General features: G+C 42.3%; 1 gene segment (V, D, J or C); it reads right to left on the reverse strand.

Moving 5' to 3' along the window:
- Positions 1–5,034: 5,034 nt before the first annotated feature.
- LOC131421220 (immunoglobulin heavy variable 4-30-4-like) overlaps positions 5,035–19,488 on the reverse strand; it is a 149,835-nt gene continuing 135,381 nt past the window's right edge. The window contains 2 exon segments of the V gene segment in view: positions 5,035–5,162; positions 10,662–10,991. Coding sequence covers positions 5,035–5,162; positions 10,662–10,991 — 458 coding nt within the window.

The raw sequence follows: 19,488 nt of genomic DNA on the forward strand, positions 1-19,488 counted from the left end.
GCACCTAGGGTGGATAACAGCGTGGAGTGGAGAACAAATCATGGATCCCAACAGAAAGCATATCTCTGGCCTTTCTGCACCTGCCTCTGGCACTAGGCTTCCATATTCCTCTGGTATTGATGCCCCCTGGTGTCCTGAACACCTTGGTGGTCTTGAGCACCTCCTGGTGGTCCTGAGTGCCCCCTGGTGGTCCTGAGTGATGCCTGCAGCCCAGCTCCTCCTGTCTGCTGCAGGGAGGTTTGTGTCTGGGCTCACACTGACTTCCCCTCACTGTGTCTCTCATAATTGCCTCTTGCACAGTAATACACAGCCGTGTCCTCACTGGTCACAGAGCTCAGCTGCACGGAGAACTGGTTCTTGGACGTGCCTCTCGAGATGGAGAGCCGACTCTGCAGAGATGGAGCATAGTACGTGTTACCGTTATAGCATATTGCTGATAGCCACTGCAGCCCCTTCCCTGGGGGTTGTTGGATCCAATACCAACAGTGATCATTGGTGATATCGGATCCATAGACAGCACAGGAGAGGGAGACGGCCTGTGAGGGCTTCACAAGTTCCGTGCCCCAACTCTGCAGCTTCACCTGAGACAAGACACCTGGGGACAAGGAGAATCAGTCCCTGTCTGTCACATGCAGTCACAACCATCCCCATAGACCCAGGTCTGACATCTGAGACACTCACCTTGGGGAGCCATCACCAGGCAAAGGAGAAAACCCAACAGTCTCATCTTCTTCTAGACCACAGCTCTGCCTTCCCCAGAGACCTCAGCCCTGTCTGAGGAGAGAGCTGTGAGCTCCCACAGCCCAAGAGTGGATTTTACCCTTAAGCTTGAAGAGAAATTTGCATGTGGGAGCCCTGTCCTTATAAGTCAGAATTGCTGTGGTCACAGTAACCCTGCTGATTGTGGGGCCCCTGTGGGTGTCCCTTCTCTTGAACTCACCTGGTGTAAAAATGTAGGATTGGAGAGAACTTTGTCTAGGCAATGCGCCGGAAACAGGTCCAAGGACGGTCCCAACTTTCTGTGCCCTCAGCTTCCTTCCTTCCAGCCCCTCCTCCCTCCTGCCCCTCCCTGATCTCAGCCCAACTCTCCCCAGTCCACTCAGGCACGGGGTCTCCCTTCCTCAGTGCTGAGCCCAGCACAGCTCCTGCCTCCTTTCCCTGCACCCTCTCCTGAGATGCGGCTCTCATCCCCCGAGAGCTTGTACGCTGTGCATCAGTGTTGGTATGTGAGTCCCAGCCTGCCTTGTGCTCCACCCGTCCTGCGCATCTGTGATTGGAGAGGATGTCGTGTGGTGAAAACGTCAGCTCCTCCACAGGCATCCCCATTCCATCGCACACCTGAAGCCCACCTTTTCTTTGGACACACTGACATCCCTTAGTTCATAACCAGCTTACTCATGATTCCACATCGCCTGTTCCTCTACCAGGAAACCACCCCAAGAGATGAGGCTGTTAACTAGATGTGTCTATCCCAAGTTTGTTCGTGCTTTTTATCATTATGGGCCTTTCAAATACATATTAAAAGATAGTTAATTATGTCCAAACATCTTCCCAAACCCAAAGAGTCACTTTAAGTATGTTCACAATTGACAAATTTTATAATCATAATTTCATATAACATAATATTTTGATGGTACATTTGGTGTAAATCAAATCCCAAAGTAAAGGACTGTCCTTCCGAAGCTCCTACATCCTTTAGCTGAGGCAGTGAGGACTTTGTGTGTAACTGAGCACCTCCAACACACAGGTCGGCTGGGGCGTCCTTGACTCCTGGTGTTTGAGGTTTTATGTCAGTGTCTAAGGCTCTCAGTGCAAAGACTTCCTTTGAGCCAGCCCAGGCATATCACAGAGAACTCTAGCAAATGGTGAGAGAAAGATTCACACATTTATCTGGAGAACAGGTGAAAACAAACACAGCGACTGTGCATCTGTAAGTCCAGCAGCGTCACATATCTAAGTGATGACGCAGAGCAATAGCTGACCATTTTCTGGGGATCAGTTGTTGAAATGGAAATTGGGGTTCAGATGCAGGAAAGTAGAGGGATGACTTAGCAGAGTGACGATCCCCTTCCTCTCAGGCCCCCTCCTGCCCCTGGGCTGGCCCTGTGGTCAGGGGGTCCTGGGCCCCCTGCAAAATGTGCAGTGATTTCTCTGTTGTGGATACTAACTTCAATAGGGTACGTGATGGTAATATGTTCTCCCAGCCTATTCTTGTCTTTTCACTTTGTTAAAAAGATCTTTGAGAGTACTGCCTATGTTTTCTTCTAGAAGTTTCATAGTTTCAGGTCTTACATTCAAGTCTTTAATCCATTTGGAGTTAATTTTTGTGTATGGTGTAAGGTTAGGGTCTACTTTCCTTTTTTATCATGTGGCTGTCCAGTTTTCCCAACACCATTTATTAAAGAGACTTTCCTTTCTCCATTGTATGTTCTTGGCTCCTTTGTCAAAGATTAGCTGTCCATAGATGTGTGGGTTTATTTCTGGGCTTTCGATTTGATTCTATTGATCTGTGTGTCTGTTTTTGTGCCAGTGCCATGCTGTTTTGGTGACTATAGCTTTGCAGTATATTTTGAAATCAGGGAGTGTGATACCTCCAGCTTTCTTCTTTTTTCTCAGGATTCCTTTAGCTATTCGGGGTCTTTTGTTATTCCATATAAATTTTAGGATTCTTGGTTCTATTTCTGTGAAAAATGTTGGAACTTTGATAGGGATTGCATTGAATCTATAGATTACTTTAGGAAGTATGGACATCTTACCTATGCTAATTCTTCCAATCCAAGAGCACGGAATATCTTTCCATTTCTTTGTGTCTTCTTCAATTTCTTTCAGCAATGTTTTATAGTTTTCAGTATACTATACCGAAGAGATTTTTCACCTCTTTGGTTAAGTTTATTCCTAGGTATTTTATTCTTTTTGTTGCAATTGTAAATGGGATTGTATTCTTAATTTATCTTTCTGCTACTTCGTTGTTAGTGTATAGAAATGCAAGTGATTTTTGTATGTTGATTTTTGTATCCTGCAACTTTACCGTATTGTTTTATTATTTTTAAAAGTTTTCTGATGGATTCTTTAGGGTTTTCTATACATAAAATCATGTCATCTGCAAATAGTGACAGTTTCACTTCTTTCTTTCCAATTTGGATCCTTTTTGTTTATTTGATTTTTTTGTGAATATCTACACCTTCACACAGGCAGGCTAGAAGACACCTCATTCGAGGTGTTGTATGTTGTATAAACTTGTCTAAGGCTCTGTGCCACCTCTTCTCTACAATAACCCAAGGAATACCTCAGATAAACCTAATCACATACACCAGAAAGAATCACACCTTTAGGTGGGGAAGTGGTCAGATAAGAACAGGGACAATGCATCCACATAAATCCAGCACCTTCCAGTTATTACACTGCTGATGGCAGAGGAGTAACTGACCCGTTTTCTAGAGTCCGATGTTATAAGGAGAATTGGGACTCAGGCAGGAAAATGTACAGAGGGCCTCTAAGCATAGCTTTGTTCACAGGCACTCAGAATGCAGAACCGGACAAGAAACCTCTCACCTCCTGGCCTCTCTCTGTACCTGCCCTGGGGCTGGGACCTGTGGTCAGAGGGTCCTAGGCACCGCCTGCTAACCAGACCCCTCCCCACTCCAGGCCCTTTCTGTGTCCCCTATCTGGCGGTCCAGGGTCCCATATCCTGTGGTGCCCTGGGCTCTGCAATAACAAAATCCCTGTCCTTGATCTAGACCATCATACCTCTATTCTAATAGTTATGGCTCCTTTAAGCTTGTGCTCAGAGACCCCTCTGTGTACCAGGCCCCCTCCCTGTGTCCATCATCGGTCCACCTCCTTCAGGTCACTTCCTTTCATTCTCTGAGAAGTTACCCATGTTTTGCTGCCATTTTGTCAAAAATTATTATAATTTACAATGAAGAAAAGAACTACAGACATAAAACCTTACAAATATCATTACCTTGATTTCATACCCTTTATGTTATTAGATTCTATCTCATCTCAGCCACTCAACCCCACAGTCCTGGATTAGACCTTGTTATTTTCATTGATTTAACTAAATCTGCCTCTCTCTCTCTCTCTCTCTCTCTCTCTCTCTCTCTCTCTCTCTCTCTCTCTCTCTATCATCTATCTATCTAGGTATCCATCCACTATACATGGTCATTGAAAAACAGCCTAGATAAAAGGGAACAGAATACATAGTGTTGAGACAGAAGTACTTTTGAGTAGAATTTTATTAAAATTTGTATCTAATAAGAAAGAAAATTAGAATTTTATGGAAGTATAACTTAGATATGGATAAGTGGGCCCTCTTTAGTCTAAGGTCCTATGGATTTGTATAAACACAAACAATCATGTAAACACCATCAAAACTAAGTTATAGGACAATTCAGTCACCCCAACTCAGGAAATTCATCATTAGCATTTCTATCCAAAAGCTTCTCTCACAGCGATCAATTTTCTGTGGTGTTAGTTTTTCAGATTCCATACCTTGGAGATGGGATAATGCAGTGTGTAGCCCGAGGCAGTGGCTTCTTTCATACAGGACAATGGATGTAAGATTCATCCATAAAGTGGCAAAGATTTTGAAACTGGGGGTGCCATTTGCATTGCCACAAACAGCACCTCACTCTGTGTCAGTCCCCCTTCTATACTGGGGGTGTTGTTAGATTTTTCCCCATCACCTCTGCATCACGTGGACAGGACTGGGAAACACTCCACCTGGAGGAAGCACCTTGGCCATTGCACCTGTGCCTGCTGGGATCCCAGCTCCAAAACTCCTCTTTAGATCCAGGTTTGACCACAGTCTGCTGTCCATGTCAGACTTCAGAACCGAACTTTGAAAGCCTACATTGCTGAGTGCTTGTGTGAAGACTCCTGTGACTTAGTAGATCTAATGTGGAAATTCTTGATCTCCCACATGATCCAATTTTATTTCATTATGAATATAAACTCAACTTTATCTGACACGCTACGCAGGTGACTTGGTGACCAGCTTCTGTGACACTTGGATCTAAGCAGGGTAAGGGCTCACACTCCACAGCCATTCAATCCTTTTTCTTCTGGGATACCCCGGGCAGGGGACTGGGTCAGCAGGTGGTCCTCTCTGCATAGACATTCCCGGATGTCCTTGCTTGGAGCACAGGGCATGGCCTCAACTTCAAAATATGAGGGGAAACTACAATTAGCTGCCTGTCCTGGAAGAGGAGGGGATATGAATATTGATAAAGTTCTAGTATATTCTCTCATAAGCTGTCTTTGAGACAAATGGCATATAGCTCGGATACATTGTATAATTTGAAAGACGATCTCCACAAACAAAAGGATTCTAGAGGTAGATCAAACTGTAGATTTCATTATGTACTTCGGTATCCTAAATCTAACAGTGAATTATGGAAAAAATTCCTCTTACAAAGTAAATTCTGAAATAATTCATGAGAGATTTGAAATATATAAATTAATTTCCTAAATCATCACCGTTAGGAAGTTGTAAATATTTAATGTATAGGAAAACCAATTCCTTTTAATGTCACTATTATGAGATGGATTATTGAATATACAACTCTACAAATAATAAAAGCATTGGGAAAAGGGTTTATAATACGTCAAACAATAAGTCAAAGCAGATTAAATTATGTTGTTTTGATAAATGATATTGCGTTTTAAATTCATATGTTAAATTTAAAATGTAAACTATTTTCAGTTTAAATATATTGTTAGTAATGTAAATATTTCCAATAAATATTCTAGGAGTAGCAAAATCTGAAAAATATATGCATCACCAAGAGGTCAAACTTAAGAAACCATCAACTTAATGTAGATTGCTATATACATAGGTTATTATATATGAACCTCATGGTAATCACAAACCAGAAACCAATAATAAATACACCAAAAAATAAGAGAAAGGAACCCAAACGTTAGTACTAAAAAAAGCCATCAAACCACACAGGAAGAGAAGAAGAAAGGAATAGAGAAGAATCACTAAAACACCCAGAAAAAAAGTAACAATATGGCAATAAGTAGATACATATGAATAGCTACTTTAAATTTCAGTGGACTAAATGCTCCAATTAAACGGCATAGGGTGACTGATTGGATAAAAACACAAGGTCCATAAATAAGCTACATACAAAAGACACACTTCACACCTAAAGAAACTTGCAAACTGAAAGTGAAAGGATGGAAAAAATACTCCATGCAATTGAAAAGAAAGCTGGGGTAGAAATACTTATCTTAGAAAAAAGTAGACTTTAAAACAAAAACTGTAAGAAGAGACAAAGAAGGGCACTACATAATGATAAGGGAAACAATCCAAGGAGAGGATACAACGTTTGTAAATATTTATGCACCCAACATAGGAGCAGCTAAATATATAAAGCAATTATTAACAGACGTAAAAGGAGAAACAGACAGCCACACAATACTAGTAGGGTACTTTAACACTCCACTTAACCCAACTGATAGATCACCCAAACAGAAGATCAACAAGGAAAAAGGCCTTAAATGACACATTAGACAAGTTAGAATTAATAGATATATACAGAACATTCCTTGCAAAAACCAAAGAATACACATTCTTTTAAAATGCACATGGAATATTCTCCAAGATAAATCACATATTAGGCCACAAAAACAAGTCTCAATAAATTGAAGAAGATTGAAATAATGCCAAGTATCTTTTCTGACCACAACAGTATGAAGCTAGAAATCAACTACAGGAAGAAAATTGGAAAATCCATAATTTTCTGGAAATTAAACAAAATGCTATCCAACAAAAGTTGGGTCAATGAAGAAATCAAAGGAGAAATCAAAAAGTATCTGGGGACAAACGAAAATGAAAATACAGCATGCCAAAATTTATGGGATACAGCAAAAGCGGTTTCAAAAAGGAAGTTTATAGCAATACAGGCTTACCTCAACAAACAACAAAAATCTGAAATAAACAATCTAACAGTGTACATAGAAGAACTAGAAAAATAAGAACAAACGGAGCCCAAAATCACTAGAAGGAAGGAAATAATAAAAGTCAGAGCAGAATAATGAAATAGAGATTTAAATAAAGTAGAAAAAAAATCAGTGAATATAAGAGTTGGTTCTTTGAAAAGATAAAGAAAAATGACACGCCTATAGCTAGACTTACCAATAAGAAAAGAGAAAAGCCTAGATAAATAAAATCAGAAATGAAAGAGGAGGGCCGGCCCCGTGGCTTAAGTGCATGCACTCCGCTACTGGCGGTCCGGGTTCAGATCCCGGGTGCACACTGACACACCGCTTCTCCAGTCATGCTGAGGCTGCATCCCACATACAGCAACTAGAAGGATGTGAAACTATGACATACAACTATCTACTGGGGCTTTGGGGAAAAAAAGGAGCAGGATTGGCAATAGATGTTAGCTCAAGGCTGATCTTCCTCACACACACACAAAAAAAAAAGAAATGAAAGAGGAGAAATTACAATGGTCACTTCAGAAATACAAAAGATTATAAGATAATATTATGAAAAGCTGTATGCCAACAAATTGGAGAATCCAGAAGAAATGAATAAATTCTTAGAACAATACAACCTTCCTAAACTGAATCAAGAAGAAATAGAGAATTTGAATAGACCAATCGCCAGTAAGGAGATTTAAAGAGTAATCAAATACCTGCCAAAAAATAAAAGTCCAGGACCAGACGGCTTCCCTGGTGAATTCTACCAAAGCTTCAAAGTAGACTTAATACCTATCCTTCTCAAACTCTTCCAAATATCAAATAGGACAGGAAGCTTCCTAACTCATTCTACAAAGCCAACATCACACTGATACCAAAACCAGACAAGGACAACACACTCACAAAAAAATAAAATTACAGGCGAATATCACTGAAAAATATCAGTGCAAAAATCCTGAAAAAAATACTAGCAAATTGAATATAACAATACATTAAAAAGATCATACACCATGATCAAGTGGCATTTATTCCAGGGATGCAGGGATGGTTCAACATCTACATATCAATCAACATGATACACCACATTAGCAAAATGAAGAATAAAAATCACATCATCACCTCAATAGATGCAGAGAAAACATTTGACATGAAACAGCATCCTTTTATGAGAAAAATCCTGAATAAAATGGTATAGAAGGAAAGTACCTGAACATAATAAAGGCCAGATATGACAAACCCACAGATAATATCATTCTCAATGGAGAAAAACTGAAAGCTGTCCCTCTAACATCAGGAACCGGAGAAGGATGCCCGCTTACACCACTCTCATTTGACACAGTACTGGAAGTCCCAGCCAGAGCAATCAGGAAAGGAAAAGAAATAAAAGGGATCCAAACTGGAAAGGAAGAAGTGAAACTGTCACTATTTGCACGTCATGATTTAATATGCAGAAAATCCTAAAGAATCCACCCAAATACTTTTAGAAATAATCAATCAGTATGGTAATGTTGTAGGATGCAAAATCAACATACAAATATGAGTTAAGTTTCTATATACAAACAGTGAAGTAGCAGAAAGATTAATTAAGAATACAATCCCCTTTACAATTGCAACAAAAAGAGTAAATTGTTATGAATAAACTTAACTAAATAGGAGAAAGACCTGTACACCGAAAACTATAACTCGTTGAAAGAAATAGAAGAAGACACGAAGAAATGGAAAGATATTCTGTGCTCTTGGACGGGAAGAAGTAACATAGTGAAAAAGCCCAAACTTCCTAAAGCAATCTACAGATTCCTCCCAATCCCTATCAACGTTCCAATGACATTCATCATGGAAATAGAACAAAGAATCCTAAAATGTATTTATATAGAGAGCCCAGAAATAAACCCACACGTCTATGGACAGCTAATTTTCAACATGGGAGACAAGAACATCCAATGGAGAAAGGAAAGTCTCTTCAAAAAATGGTGCTGGGACGACTGGACAGCCACATGCGAAAGAATGCAAGTAGACGATTATCTTACACCATACAGTAATTAACTCAAAACAGATCAAAGACTTCAATGTAAGTCCTGAAACCAGGAAACTTCTAGAAGGAAACATAGGCAGTGCACTCTTCCGCATCAGTCTCAGCAGCATGTTTTCAAGCACCATGTCTGGCCAGGCAAGGGGAACAACAGAAAAAATAAACAAATGAGACTATATCAAAGTAAAATTCTTCTGCCCAGCAAAGGAAACCATCAAAAAAACGAAAAGACAACCTAACAATTTGTAAAAGATATTTGAAAAACATACATCTGGTAAGTGGTTAATATCCAAAATATATAAAGAATTTATACACATAAACAACAACAAAAACTTACAACCCAATTAAAAATGGGCAAAGGATCTGAACAGACATTTCTCAAAGAGGATATACAGATGGCCAACAGACACAGGAAAAGATGTTCAACATCACTAATTATCAGGGTAATGCAAAACAAAACTACAATGAGATATCACCTCACGCCCATCAGTATGGCTATAATTAACAAGATAATAATAAGTGTTGGAGAGGATGTGGAAAAAAAGAAACTCTCGTAGGCTGCTGGGGGGAGTGCAAAGTGGTGCAGGCACTATGAAAAACAGTATGGAGATAACTTAAAAATTTAAGACTAGAACTACCATATGATCCAGCTATTCCACTGCTAGGCGTTTATGCAAAGAACATGAAAACATGAAGGTGTAAAAATATACCCACACCTATGTTCATTGCAGCATCATTCACAATAGCCAAGATTTGGAAGCAACTTAGATGCCCATCAAGGGATGAATGGATAATAAGAAGAGGTCTATATACACAACAGAATACTAATCATCCATACGAAAGGATGAAATCTGGTCATTTGTGACAAGATGGATGGACCTTGAGGGTATTAAGCTAAGGGAAATAAGTAAGAGGGAGATGTCAAATACTGGATGATCTCACTCATACATAGAAGATAAAAACAACAACAAACAAACATAGAGACAGAGACTGGATTGGTGGTTACCACAGGCAAAGAGAGGAGGGAGGAGGGTGAAAGGGATGATCAGATGTGTGTGGTGATGGATGGTAATTAGTCTTTTGGTGGTGAACACGATGCAATCTGCAAAGAAATTGAAATGTAATGATGTACGCATGAAATTTACATAACGTTATAAGCCAGTGTTACCAAAATAAAAAATATTGAGGTTAAACTGTAGCAGGGAGAACAAAGAACCCCACAGGGCAGATGTCCTGGGGGGATGCTCATGACACGTGGAGTCAGTGTGTGCCCATCTGAGGGCAGAGAAGGTGAGCTCAGCACACAGAGTGCCTGGACTGTGCTGCTGTTTATCAGGGACGACAAGAATCCTCAGTGTGTTGTCTTTGTCTAGGCAGAAAACCAGGGCCTATAAGAAATTGAAGGAAAATTCTCTAGTCACTGGTGATATCTCATCTGCAACAGACGATGTCACGTCCTCCTTTGCGGGCTGCACTGAGACTATGAGAAATTAGAACTAGAAGAAGAAAACAGGAAATGTCCCTGGGGGCAGCTGAGAGCTTAGAGAGGAAATCCCTGATCCAAACACACCTCTGCACCTGCTCCTGTGTCTGGTCTCTGCACTTAGTGGGTCCTGAGCGCCCCCTGGTGGCCCTGAGCGCCCCTGCAGCTCAGCACCCTCCTGTCTCCTGCAGGGAGGTTTGTGTCTGGGCTCACGCTGACTTCCCCTCACTGTGTCTCTTGCATAGTAATACACGGCCGTGTCCTCAGTGGTCACGGAGCTCAATTGCAGGGAGAATTGATTCTTGGATGTGTCTCTGGAGATGGAGGTGCGGCTCTTGAGGGATGAGCTGTAGTAAGTGCTACCACTGTAATATATGCCCCCAATCCACTCCAGCCCCTTCCCTGGTGGCTGGCGGATCCAGCTCCAGCAGTAATAGCTGGTTGTGATGGAGACTCCAGAGACAGTGCAGGTGAGGGTGAGGGTCTGCGAGGGCTTCACCAGTCCTGGGCCCGATTCCTGCAGCTGCACCTGGGACAGGACACCTGGGGACAAGAAGAATCAGTCCCTGTCAGTCACATGCAGTCACAACCATCCCCATCGACCCAGGTCTGACATCTGAGACACTCACCTTGGGGACCTGTCACCAGGCAAAGGAGAAGACCCAACAGTTTCATCTTCTTCTAGACCACAGCTCTGCCTTCCCCAGAGACCTCAGCCCTGTCTGAGGAGAGAGCTGTGAGCTCACACAGCCCAAGACTGGATTTTACCCCAGAGCTTGATGAGAAATTTGCATGTGGGAGAGACCTGTCCTTATAAGTGTGGAGGGACTGAGGTCAGGCTCACTGGTGCTTCTGTGACCCCCTGCAGGTGTCTCTTCATTAATGCACAAGACGTGGTGGTCTCAATGGGACAGCAGTCTCTCTGTGAATTCAGTGTGGGAACAGGTCAAAAGACAGCCTCACCTTCCTGAGCATAATCATCAGTGTTGCAATACATGAGTAAATCATGATTTAGTTTAGTCTCACGTATCTTTCAAATTGATATTAAAAAGGATTATCGTTTTGTTCAAACACCTTCCCAAATCTAAATAAAGATTGACAATGATAAACATTAACAACAAATACAAACATAATTTCATAGAAACATAATATTTTCATGTCACTTTGGCATAAATATAATGACAAGTAAAGGCCAGTCCTTCCAAAGATAAGATTTCTTTTAATTTCTGCACTTTTGACCTGATTTTGATCTGAACAACTGTCTCCAGAGCACAGGAGCCTGGGAGACTCTGATCTTAGGTCTCACAGGTGAAGGGCTTTGCCTGCAGAGACCAGGCTGTAAGGCTGGAAGAATCGCCTAAGTCCTCAATGCACAGACACCAATGGGAGGCCACCCTCTGTGGGATCTGCAGAAATTATCCCTGTGGTTGGAGGGGTCCTCCCGTCCCCCGAGAAATCCACCTCACACAGGAGGCTAGTTACCAAGGGTGGCGGTAATTGCTTTATAGAAAAGATATAACTTTTCTGTTGATACAACAGAGATCACCTGTAACTTATGCATGGAGTTGATATCCAAATAACCATCTTGAAAAATAATGGAGGCGCTAACTTGGAAGTTATTGGGAGCTAATATTAGGGATCTAATAAGAAATTTCAGAGATAATAGATAGCTACATAAATAGATAACTTTACAGATATTTAAAAGACATTACATGGAATTAGCCACAGGGACATCACCTATACAATCTCAAATACTTAAAATATCTACAATTGCCACTATCTACAAATCATATTTTCATATTTCAAGTAATACTTTGATGCCAACATTTGGCCTATGCATAATTATGAAACAAACGATAGTCCCTCTAAGCTCCTATTCTTGTTAAGGTAAGAGCTTATGACATTAACTTTATCTGAATAACTCCACCCTTGGCATAGGAAAGCTACAAGAGGCTGCTTTCAAGGAGTGGGGTGTTGTATAATTTTGTCTAAGGCTCTGTGCCAAGTTTTCCCGACAACAGCCCATGTAATACATCAAATAAACCTAATTACATACATCAGAAAGAATCACATCTTTAGGGGGAGAAGAGCTCACGTAAGAACAGACTATGCATCCGTGTAACCCAGCATCTTCCAATTACTGAACGGATGATGGCAGAGGAGTAACAGACCCATTTTCCCAGAATCTGGTGTTGTAAAGAGAACTGGGACTCAGACAGAAAAATGTACAGAGAGGCCCTAAGCATAGATTTGCTCACAGGAACGGAAACTGCAGACCACAAAAGAAAAGCCCTCCCTCCCCAGAATCCCTCTGCACCAGCCCTGGGGCTGGGACCTGTGGTCAGATACTCCTGAGTGCCCCCTGCAGACCAGACCCCTCCCACTCAAAGCTCTTGCTGTTTCCTGTTCCTGGTGATCTCAGTCTCATATCCTGGGGTTTCCTGGACTCTGGGCTATTCAGGGACAAGGTCTCTGACCTCGATCTGGAGCATCGTCCCTCTATTCTAATACTGATGGCTCCTTCACACATGTGCTCAGGGACCCTTCTGCCTACAGGCACCCTCCCTGTGTCCATCATCTGTCCACCTCCTTCAGGTCATTTCCTGTCATCCTCTGAGGAGTTATGCTTAGATTTGCTGCCATTTAAAAAAAAACTCATTATAATTTGTGATGAATAAAGGAACTATATATATGAAACCTCACGAACATCATACCTTGATTTCATTCCCTGGATGCTATTAACTTCTATCCCATCTCAGCCACTCAACCTCACAGTCTTACGTTAGAACTCGTCATTTTCATTAATTAAATTAAATCCACTCTCCCTGTCCCTATCTATCTATCTATCTATCTATCCATCTATCTATCTATCTACTATACCTAGTCATTGAAAAAAATGTAGATAAGAGGGAACAGAATGAATAATGTTGAGGCGTGAATATTTTTACATAATGTTCGTTAATATTTTTTTATCCTCCATGGCATGTGGCCATTCATAAGTAACCTAGACCAGGGGTGTTAAGGAGCCCAACTCCCATGCCAATCACAAGTAGCCCACAGAGTAGGAAGCAGAGGTTCTCTCCCTGACACAGCAACAAGGGCATCACCCCATCAGTCACACAGAAACCACTGAGTCCACATCTCACTGGCCATGGAGTGAGGCAGGCACATTGGCCTGCTGGCAGCTGCTTGAGGAAATGAGCCCCAGAACCCAGGGATGAGGAGGAAGCTGGGGAAACTCCTGGGTCCCCAACTTCCCTGGGTCTTCTCCACAGATGTCCACTCTGAGTCCCCCTGGAGCAGTCTGGCCTGAGGTGGGGAAGCCCAGAGAGTCGGTGAAGGTTCCTACAAGGAGACCCTAAGTCAAAGAAAGGTTGCGCCACCTTGGCCCTGTCACTGCCTTAGCCCAGCACAGCTTCCCTCTCCCTCATAGTTTCTGACACACTCAGGACATGGGTTTTCACACTGTGTCTCACACAGTAGTATGTGGCTGTGTCCTCAGACCTCAGGCCACTGATCTGTCGATAGGCTATGCTGATAGAGGTGTCCTCGGAGAAGACAAACTCTTCTGAGAAGCCCTGGGCACAGTGGGCTTCCAGTGACTGTGTTGGTCCCCACCCACTGCAGGCCCTGGCCTGGTGCGTGCCCCACCCAGGTCATAGCAGAGCTGCTGAAGGCGTATCCAGAAGCTTTGGGTCTTGTGCTTTGAGCTGTGCTGTGCCATGTGGCATTGATGTGTCCTACAGTGCCCCTGTTGTAGATTTAGCCGATCTAAATTAGGAGTTTCAATAAGTGGTAATCTTTTTGATACAAGATTATTGATGAGTGTCCCTGTAAGAGTGACCATTGGTCATGTGGCTCTGCCCTGGTCTATCTGTCTCATTCAAGGTTAAACTGTGATGGACACTAGACTCAGGGGAATAATTTTTACCATATAATCAATGAGTTGTGTTAACCAGGTATGGATGCCCCTTCTATAGGGCCCTCAAGGGAGAGTCTATGCCCTGCACAGTGGGTGCTGCCTTGGGTGTTGCCTGTGTGGAGGAACAGCAAACGCCACGTGAAGAGTCATTGCTGACTGAAGGTTGAGTTCTGTGGTCCACTCTCCTAATGCAGATGGCTCACTGAGAGCCTCTAAATGCCTCTGATGCTGCTGCTGCTGCATCTGCCCCTGATGCCAAGGAATCCTGATCATCGGGGTTAAGGGCAAAGCCCACTAGGCATCCCTGAGGGACAGACATGGGGTTGAGCCATCTATTGTGATGCGGAGCCTCCCAACCTTGATGATATTGACTGGTGCTTCCTGGAAGGAAAATCTTACAGAAATAATTGGGGTAGAGAGAAAGCTTCAAGTATAACTAGGAATGGAAGAGGAGGGAGGAGGAGGAGGAGGAGCTGCTTATGTTTCTAACACACACAAAATTCCACAGTCAGTGTTAGGGGACAAGGCACCCACAGCAACCCTGTGGGACAGCCAGGCGACTACTTCCTCTAACGTCATGGAGAGGTCTCCAACCCTGATGAGACTGGTCTGAGGCTCTCTGGAAGGAGAAAGTCAGAAACAAGAGCAGGGAGGGAGCACAGCCCCCTTCTCCCAAGAGCAATCAGGAAACAAGAGAAAAAACAGAGGAAGAATAAAAGGAAACCTGAGACTTTGTCATGCCAGCTAATGCACAGCATGCCTTCTGAGATTCAGAGACATACCTGGAAGGCGCAGAATTCTTAATCTGGAAAGTTCCCGGGAAAACGCTTAGATGGGGAGGAAGGCCCTGATCCTGAGGAGAAAGCAGCCATTAATCATCCACTTGCACCTCCTCCTGAGGCTTCTTCCCTCTACTTAGCGTGTCCTGGGCGCCCCCTGGTGGTCCTGAGCCCCTCCTGCAGGGAGGTTCGTGTCTGGGCTCACACTGACTTCCCCTCTCTGTGTCTGTTGCACAGTAGCACGTGGCTGTGTCCTCGGTTCTCAGACGGTTCATTTGCAGATACAGCGTGTTCTTGGTATTATCTCTGGAGACTGTGAAGTGGCCCTCTAGCCATTAACTACCTTGATTTCATTCTCTTAGTGATTTTAACGTTTATTACATCTCAGCCACACAAACCTATAGTCCTACGTTAGAAATTGTGGTTTTCATTAACTGAATATCTATATATCTATAAATCTGTTATCTATCTATAGAAAAATCTGCTATCCATAGTGACTGAAAAATCACAAAGTTAAGACTGACCAGAATACATAGTGTTGAGACAAGACATTTGAATATAATTTTATTAGTATTTACATACAAGGAAGATAATTAGATTTTAGGGAAGTATAATATAAATATGCTGAGCAAAAGCAGTCATATAAGCAGAGCAAAAATCTAGTTAGAGGATACTTCCACCACCCCAAAGAAATACATTGTTTCCACTTCCAGTCAATCCTTTTTAATTCCACAGCACCTGGTAACCGCTGATCATCTGCATGTCCCTTTAGTTTTGCAGATTCCATGGTATATGGATGGAGACACACAGTGTGTAGACTCTGGAGCTGGACTCCTTCATGTAGGGTAATGCATGGAGAGTCATCCGTGCTCATGGATGTATCGTCTTCTGCTCATTTTACTACTAAATAACATCCCATCGTTTATTCACTCATGTATTGGAAGACAACTTGGTTTCTTCTACTCTGCGTTGCTTATAAATAAGGCTCCCATAAACATCTGCATACAGGTTTCTGTGTAAACATAGTTTGTAAGTTTTTTTTTTTTTTAGTGAGGTTTGCTTGACTTACCAAAAATTGTACATATTTAAAGTGTACACCTTGATGAGCTTGGAGATAAGTGTCCACTCATGAGACCATCACCACACCAATAACATTAACAGAATAATCGCCTCCAAAAGTGCCCTCCCTCCCTCTTTTTAGTGATAAGAACATTTAACATAAGACTTATCCTCTTAAGGAAGTTTTACCTATTCAGTACAGTATTGTTAACCACAGGCACTGATGCCAGTTCTTATCTCCCCAGATATGTAAGGAGAATTGGAACTCTTGGGCCTCACGGAATTTGTGTGCTAGATCTTATTAAAAAGGGGTAGACTTTCCCAAAGCGGGGGGCCTCTTTGCATTCCCACCAGCAGCACCTCACCCCTTACCAGCCCTCAATTGACATGGGGGAAATGGTTACGTCCTTTATCCTCTGCTACAAATAATGGTGAGGCCTGGAAAACATAGTCGTGCCTCAGGGAGCTCCTTGTTCAGAACTCCTGAGCAACCAGGACACGAACACGAAGATTCCTCTCTAGACTCTGGGTTCAGCTACTACTATTATTGGATCAGGCTTCAGGCTTTGATTTGGGAGGGCTGTATCCCTGTGTGCTGTGTGACAGCATCTATAAATTAGTGGATCTAGTGTGTGAATTCTTCTGGACATTCCGTATGATCTGTTGTTATATCATCACACAGATAATCCCATATTTGTCCAGGACACTGTGTGGGCTGACTAGAGGAGGCTAACTTCTATAGAAAACAGATCTAAAGAGGTGAAATGGCTTACACGACAGAGTGAATTACTCCTGTTCACCCTGGAGTAGGGATCCTGGCCCGTCCCCACGAGTACTGAATATAGAAATGTACTTCAGAATAAAAGAGGAGGCTACTTTTCTGGGAAGCTCAAAATGCTCCTTATTCTATGTAACCCAGAGAGAAATCCAAACACGTGGGGTCACCTAAACTAAAAATCTCCAACCTGCTCCACACACCCATCCTGTTTCTCATCTTCTTAATGCATATATCCTCAAATATGACAAGGCATTCCATCAAAGACTCTTTACATGGGTCTAAAGATAAAATCTCCAGTAGAAAAAATTATACAATTTTGAGGCCCAGTGTAAAATGATTGAAGGTTCTATCCTTAAGAATTAAGAATTTAATGAGAGTAAGAACAGAGCATTACACTTCTAAGGCATAATTCCTGTTTTTTTTTTTTTTATTTTATTTTATTTTTTTTTTTTTAGGAAGATCAGCCCTGAGCTAACATCTGTGCTAATCCTCCTCTTTTTGCTGAGGAAGTTCAGCCCTGAGCTAACATCTATTGCCAATCCTCCTCCTTTTTTTCCCCAAAGCCCCAGTAGATAGTTGTATGTCATAGTTGCACATCCTTCTAGTTGTTGTACGTGGGACGTGGCCTCAGCATGGCTGGAGAAGCGGTGCATCGATGCACACCCGGGATCCGAACCCAGGCCGCCAGTAGCGGAGCGTGTGCACTTAACCGCTAAGCCACAGGGCCAGCCCCATAATTCCTGTTTTTGAATTCTCTTCGGTTGAATGGCTTTAAAAGACTTCCAAGTCTTTAGCCTAATTCTGCAACAAGAAAGTGTCTTTTTTTCCTGGTAAGACCAAGTGGGATCTAATCCCATCAGATGTCCCCCAGCGGTCACTCTGAGCCATGCAGGCTGTGTGGTGGTGGCACATTATCAAGGTTTCTTTCCATCCACCAAAGACTTTGAGAGGAGGAGCTCATATTTAAGGTCAGTGCTTTTCTCTAAGAAGGAAATAGAAATATGAGGACCATCAATGAGAACACCTTGCAGTGTTTACAATATCCTTTTTAGGTTCAAAAATTAGAGGATAGCTGGTTGATTTGATGTGCACAACTTTTTATATGGTTAGGTCCTTAGGTGTAGAGTCAAATTGATTGATACTTTTATAGAATGTGAGTATAAAGGAAAGACAAAAAATAATATTTTAAAATGTTTTTTCTAAGAATAATAATCAACTATTTTTCACTCATTATTCAACTTGTTAAATACACTTAGCTCATTTGCCTTTGCTATATTTTAAAAATTTTCTCCTAAACATGCTTTCACTTGTGGATCCTTCTCTCTGTCCTACGTCATGTTTTTTGCACAACTTTAGCTCACAAGTATCTGACTATATATGCAAAAAATGTAGGCAGTTAGATCCCTGAGTAGACAGAAAACCTAAATTTATGGGCTTCCCATGAGAATGCTCATTAAAGGGCGACCTCAGGACAGAAGTATTCGTTAATACAGTCAGTAGGATGACCAGTTCTGTAGATACCAGTCAGCCTCTTTCCAAAGCCACCCCTGCCATTGTCCAATGGTATCATGAACACAGTGTCCATGGTGGCAGGGATGGAAGTTATGCATGGGTTCAGCAACATGCACTTCCACTCAGCAAGTCCCCCTGCATATGACCATGGCTGAGTGACTAATCTGCAAGCAACAGAGACCAATATTGAGTCCCTGGTGTGTCACCATTCCCAAGCGTAGTCAACCAGCTGTCTGGTTGCTAGTGGATTATATTGAATTATGTCCATCAAGGGGCAGTGCTTTCTTTTTACTTGAATAGATACTTACTCTGGATATGGATTTTCCTTCCTCGATTGCAATGCTTTTGCTAAAACAATTATCCCTGAACTTAGAGAATGAATTACCCACCATGTGGAGTATGTATTGCACACGTATTACATCTCATCAATGAAAAACCTTCACAGCAGAAAAAGTGTGGTAATGGCCCCTGGTCATGGCATTCACTGTTCTTACCCTGTTCCACCATCCAGAAGCAGTTGGCTTGTCGGAACTTTGAAATGGCCCTTTGGAGACTCAGTTACAGTGACAACTAGGTGGGAGAACCTTGCATGGCTGGGGCAAGGTTCTCCAGAGGCTGCATATGCTCTAAATCAGAGTGCAATATATGGTGTTCTTTCTCCCATAGTCAGGATTCACAGATGAAGGAATCAAGCGTGGACGTGGGAGAGGCATCACTCACTATTACCTCTCGTGGACATTTAGCACAATGTTTTCTTCCTGTCTCTGCAGACTTTTGTTTTGCTGATCTAGAGGTTTTCATTCCAAAGAGAGAGATATTTCCACCCAGACACACAACAATAATTCCATGTAACTGGAAGTTAAGATTGCCACTTTGGGCTCCTCGTGCCTGTTATTCAACAAGTCAAAAAAGGGAATTATAGTGTTGGCAGGTGTGATTGACTCTGCCTAAAAAGGGAGAATCGCACCACTGTTCCATAATGAGGGTAAG

Source organism: Diceros bicornis, chromosome 24, assembly GCF_020826845.1.
Source record: "Diceros bicornis minor isolate mBicDic1 chromosome 24, mDicBic1.mat.cur, whole genome shotgun sequence".
NCBI classification, from domain to species: Eukaryota; Metazoa; Chordata; class Mammalia; order Perissodactyla; family Rhinocerotidae; genus Diceros; species Diceros bicornis.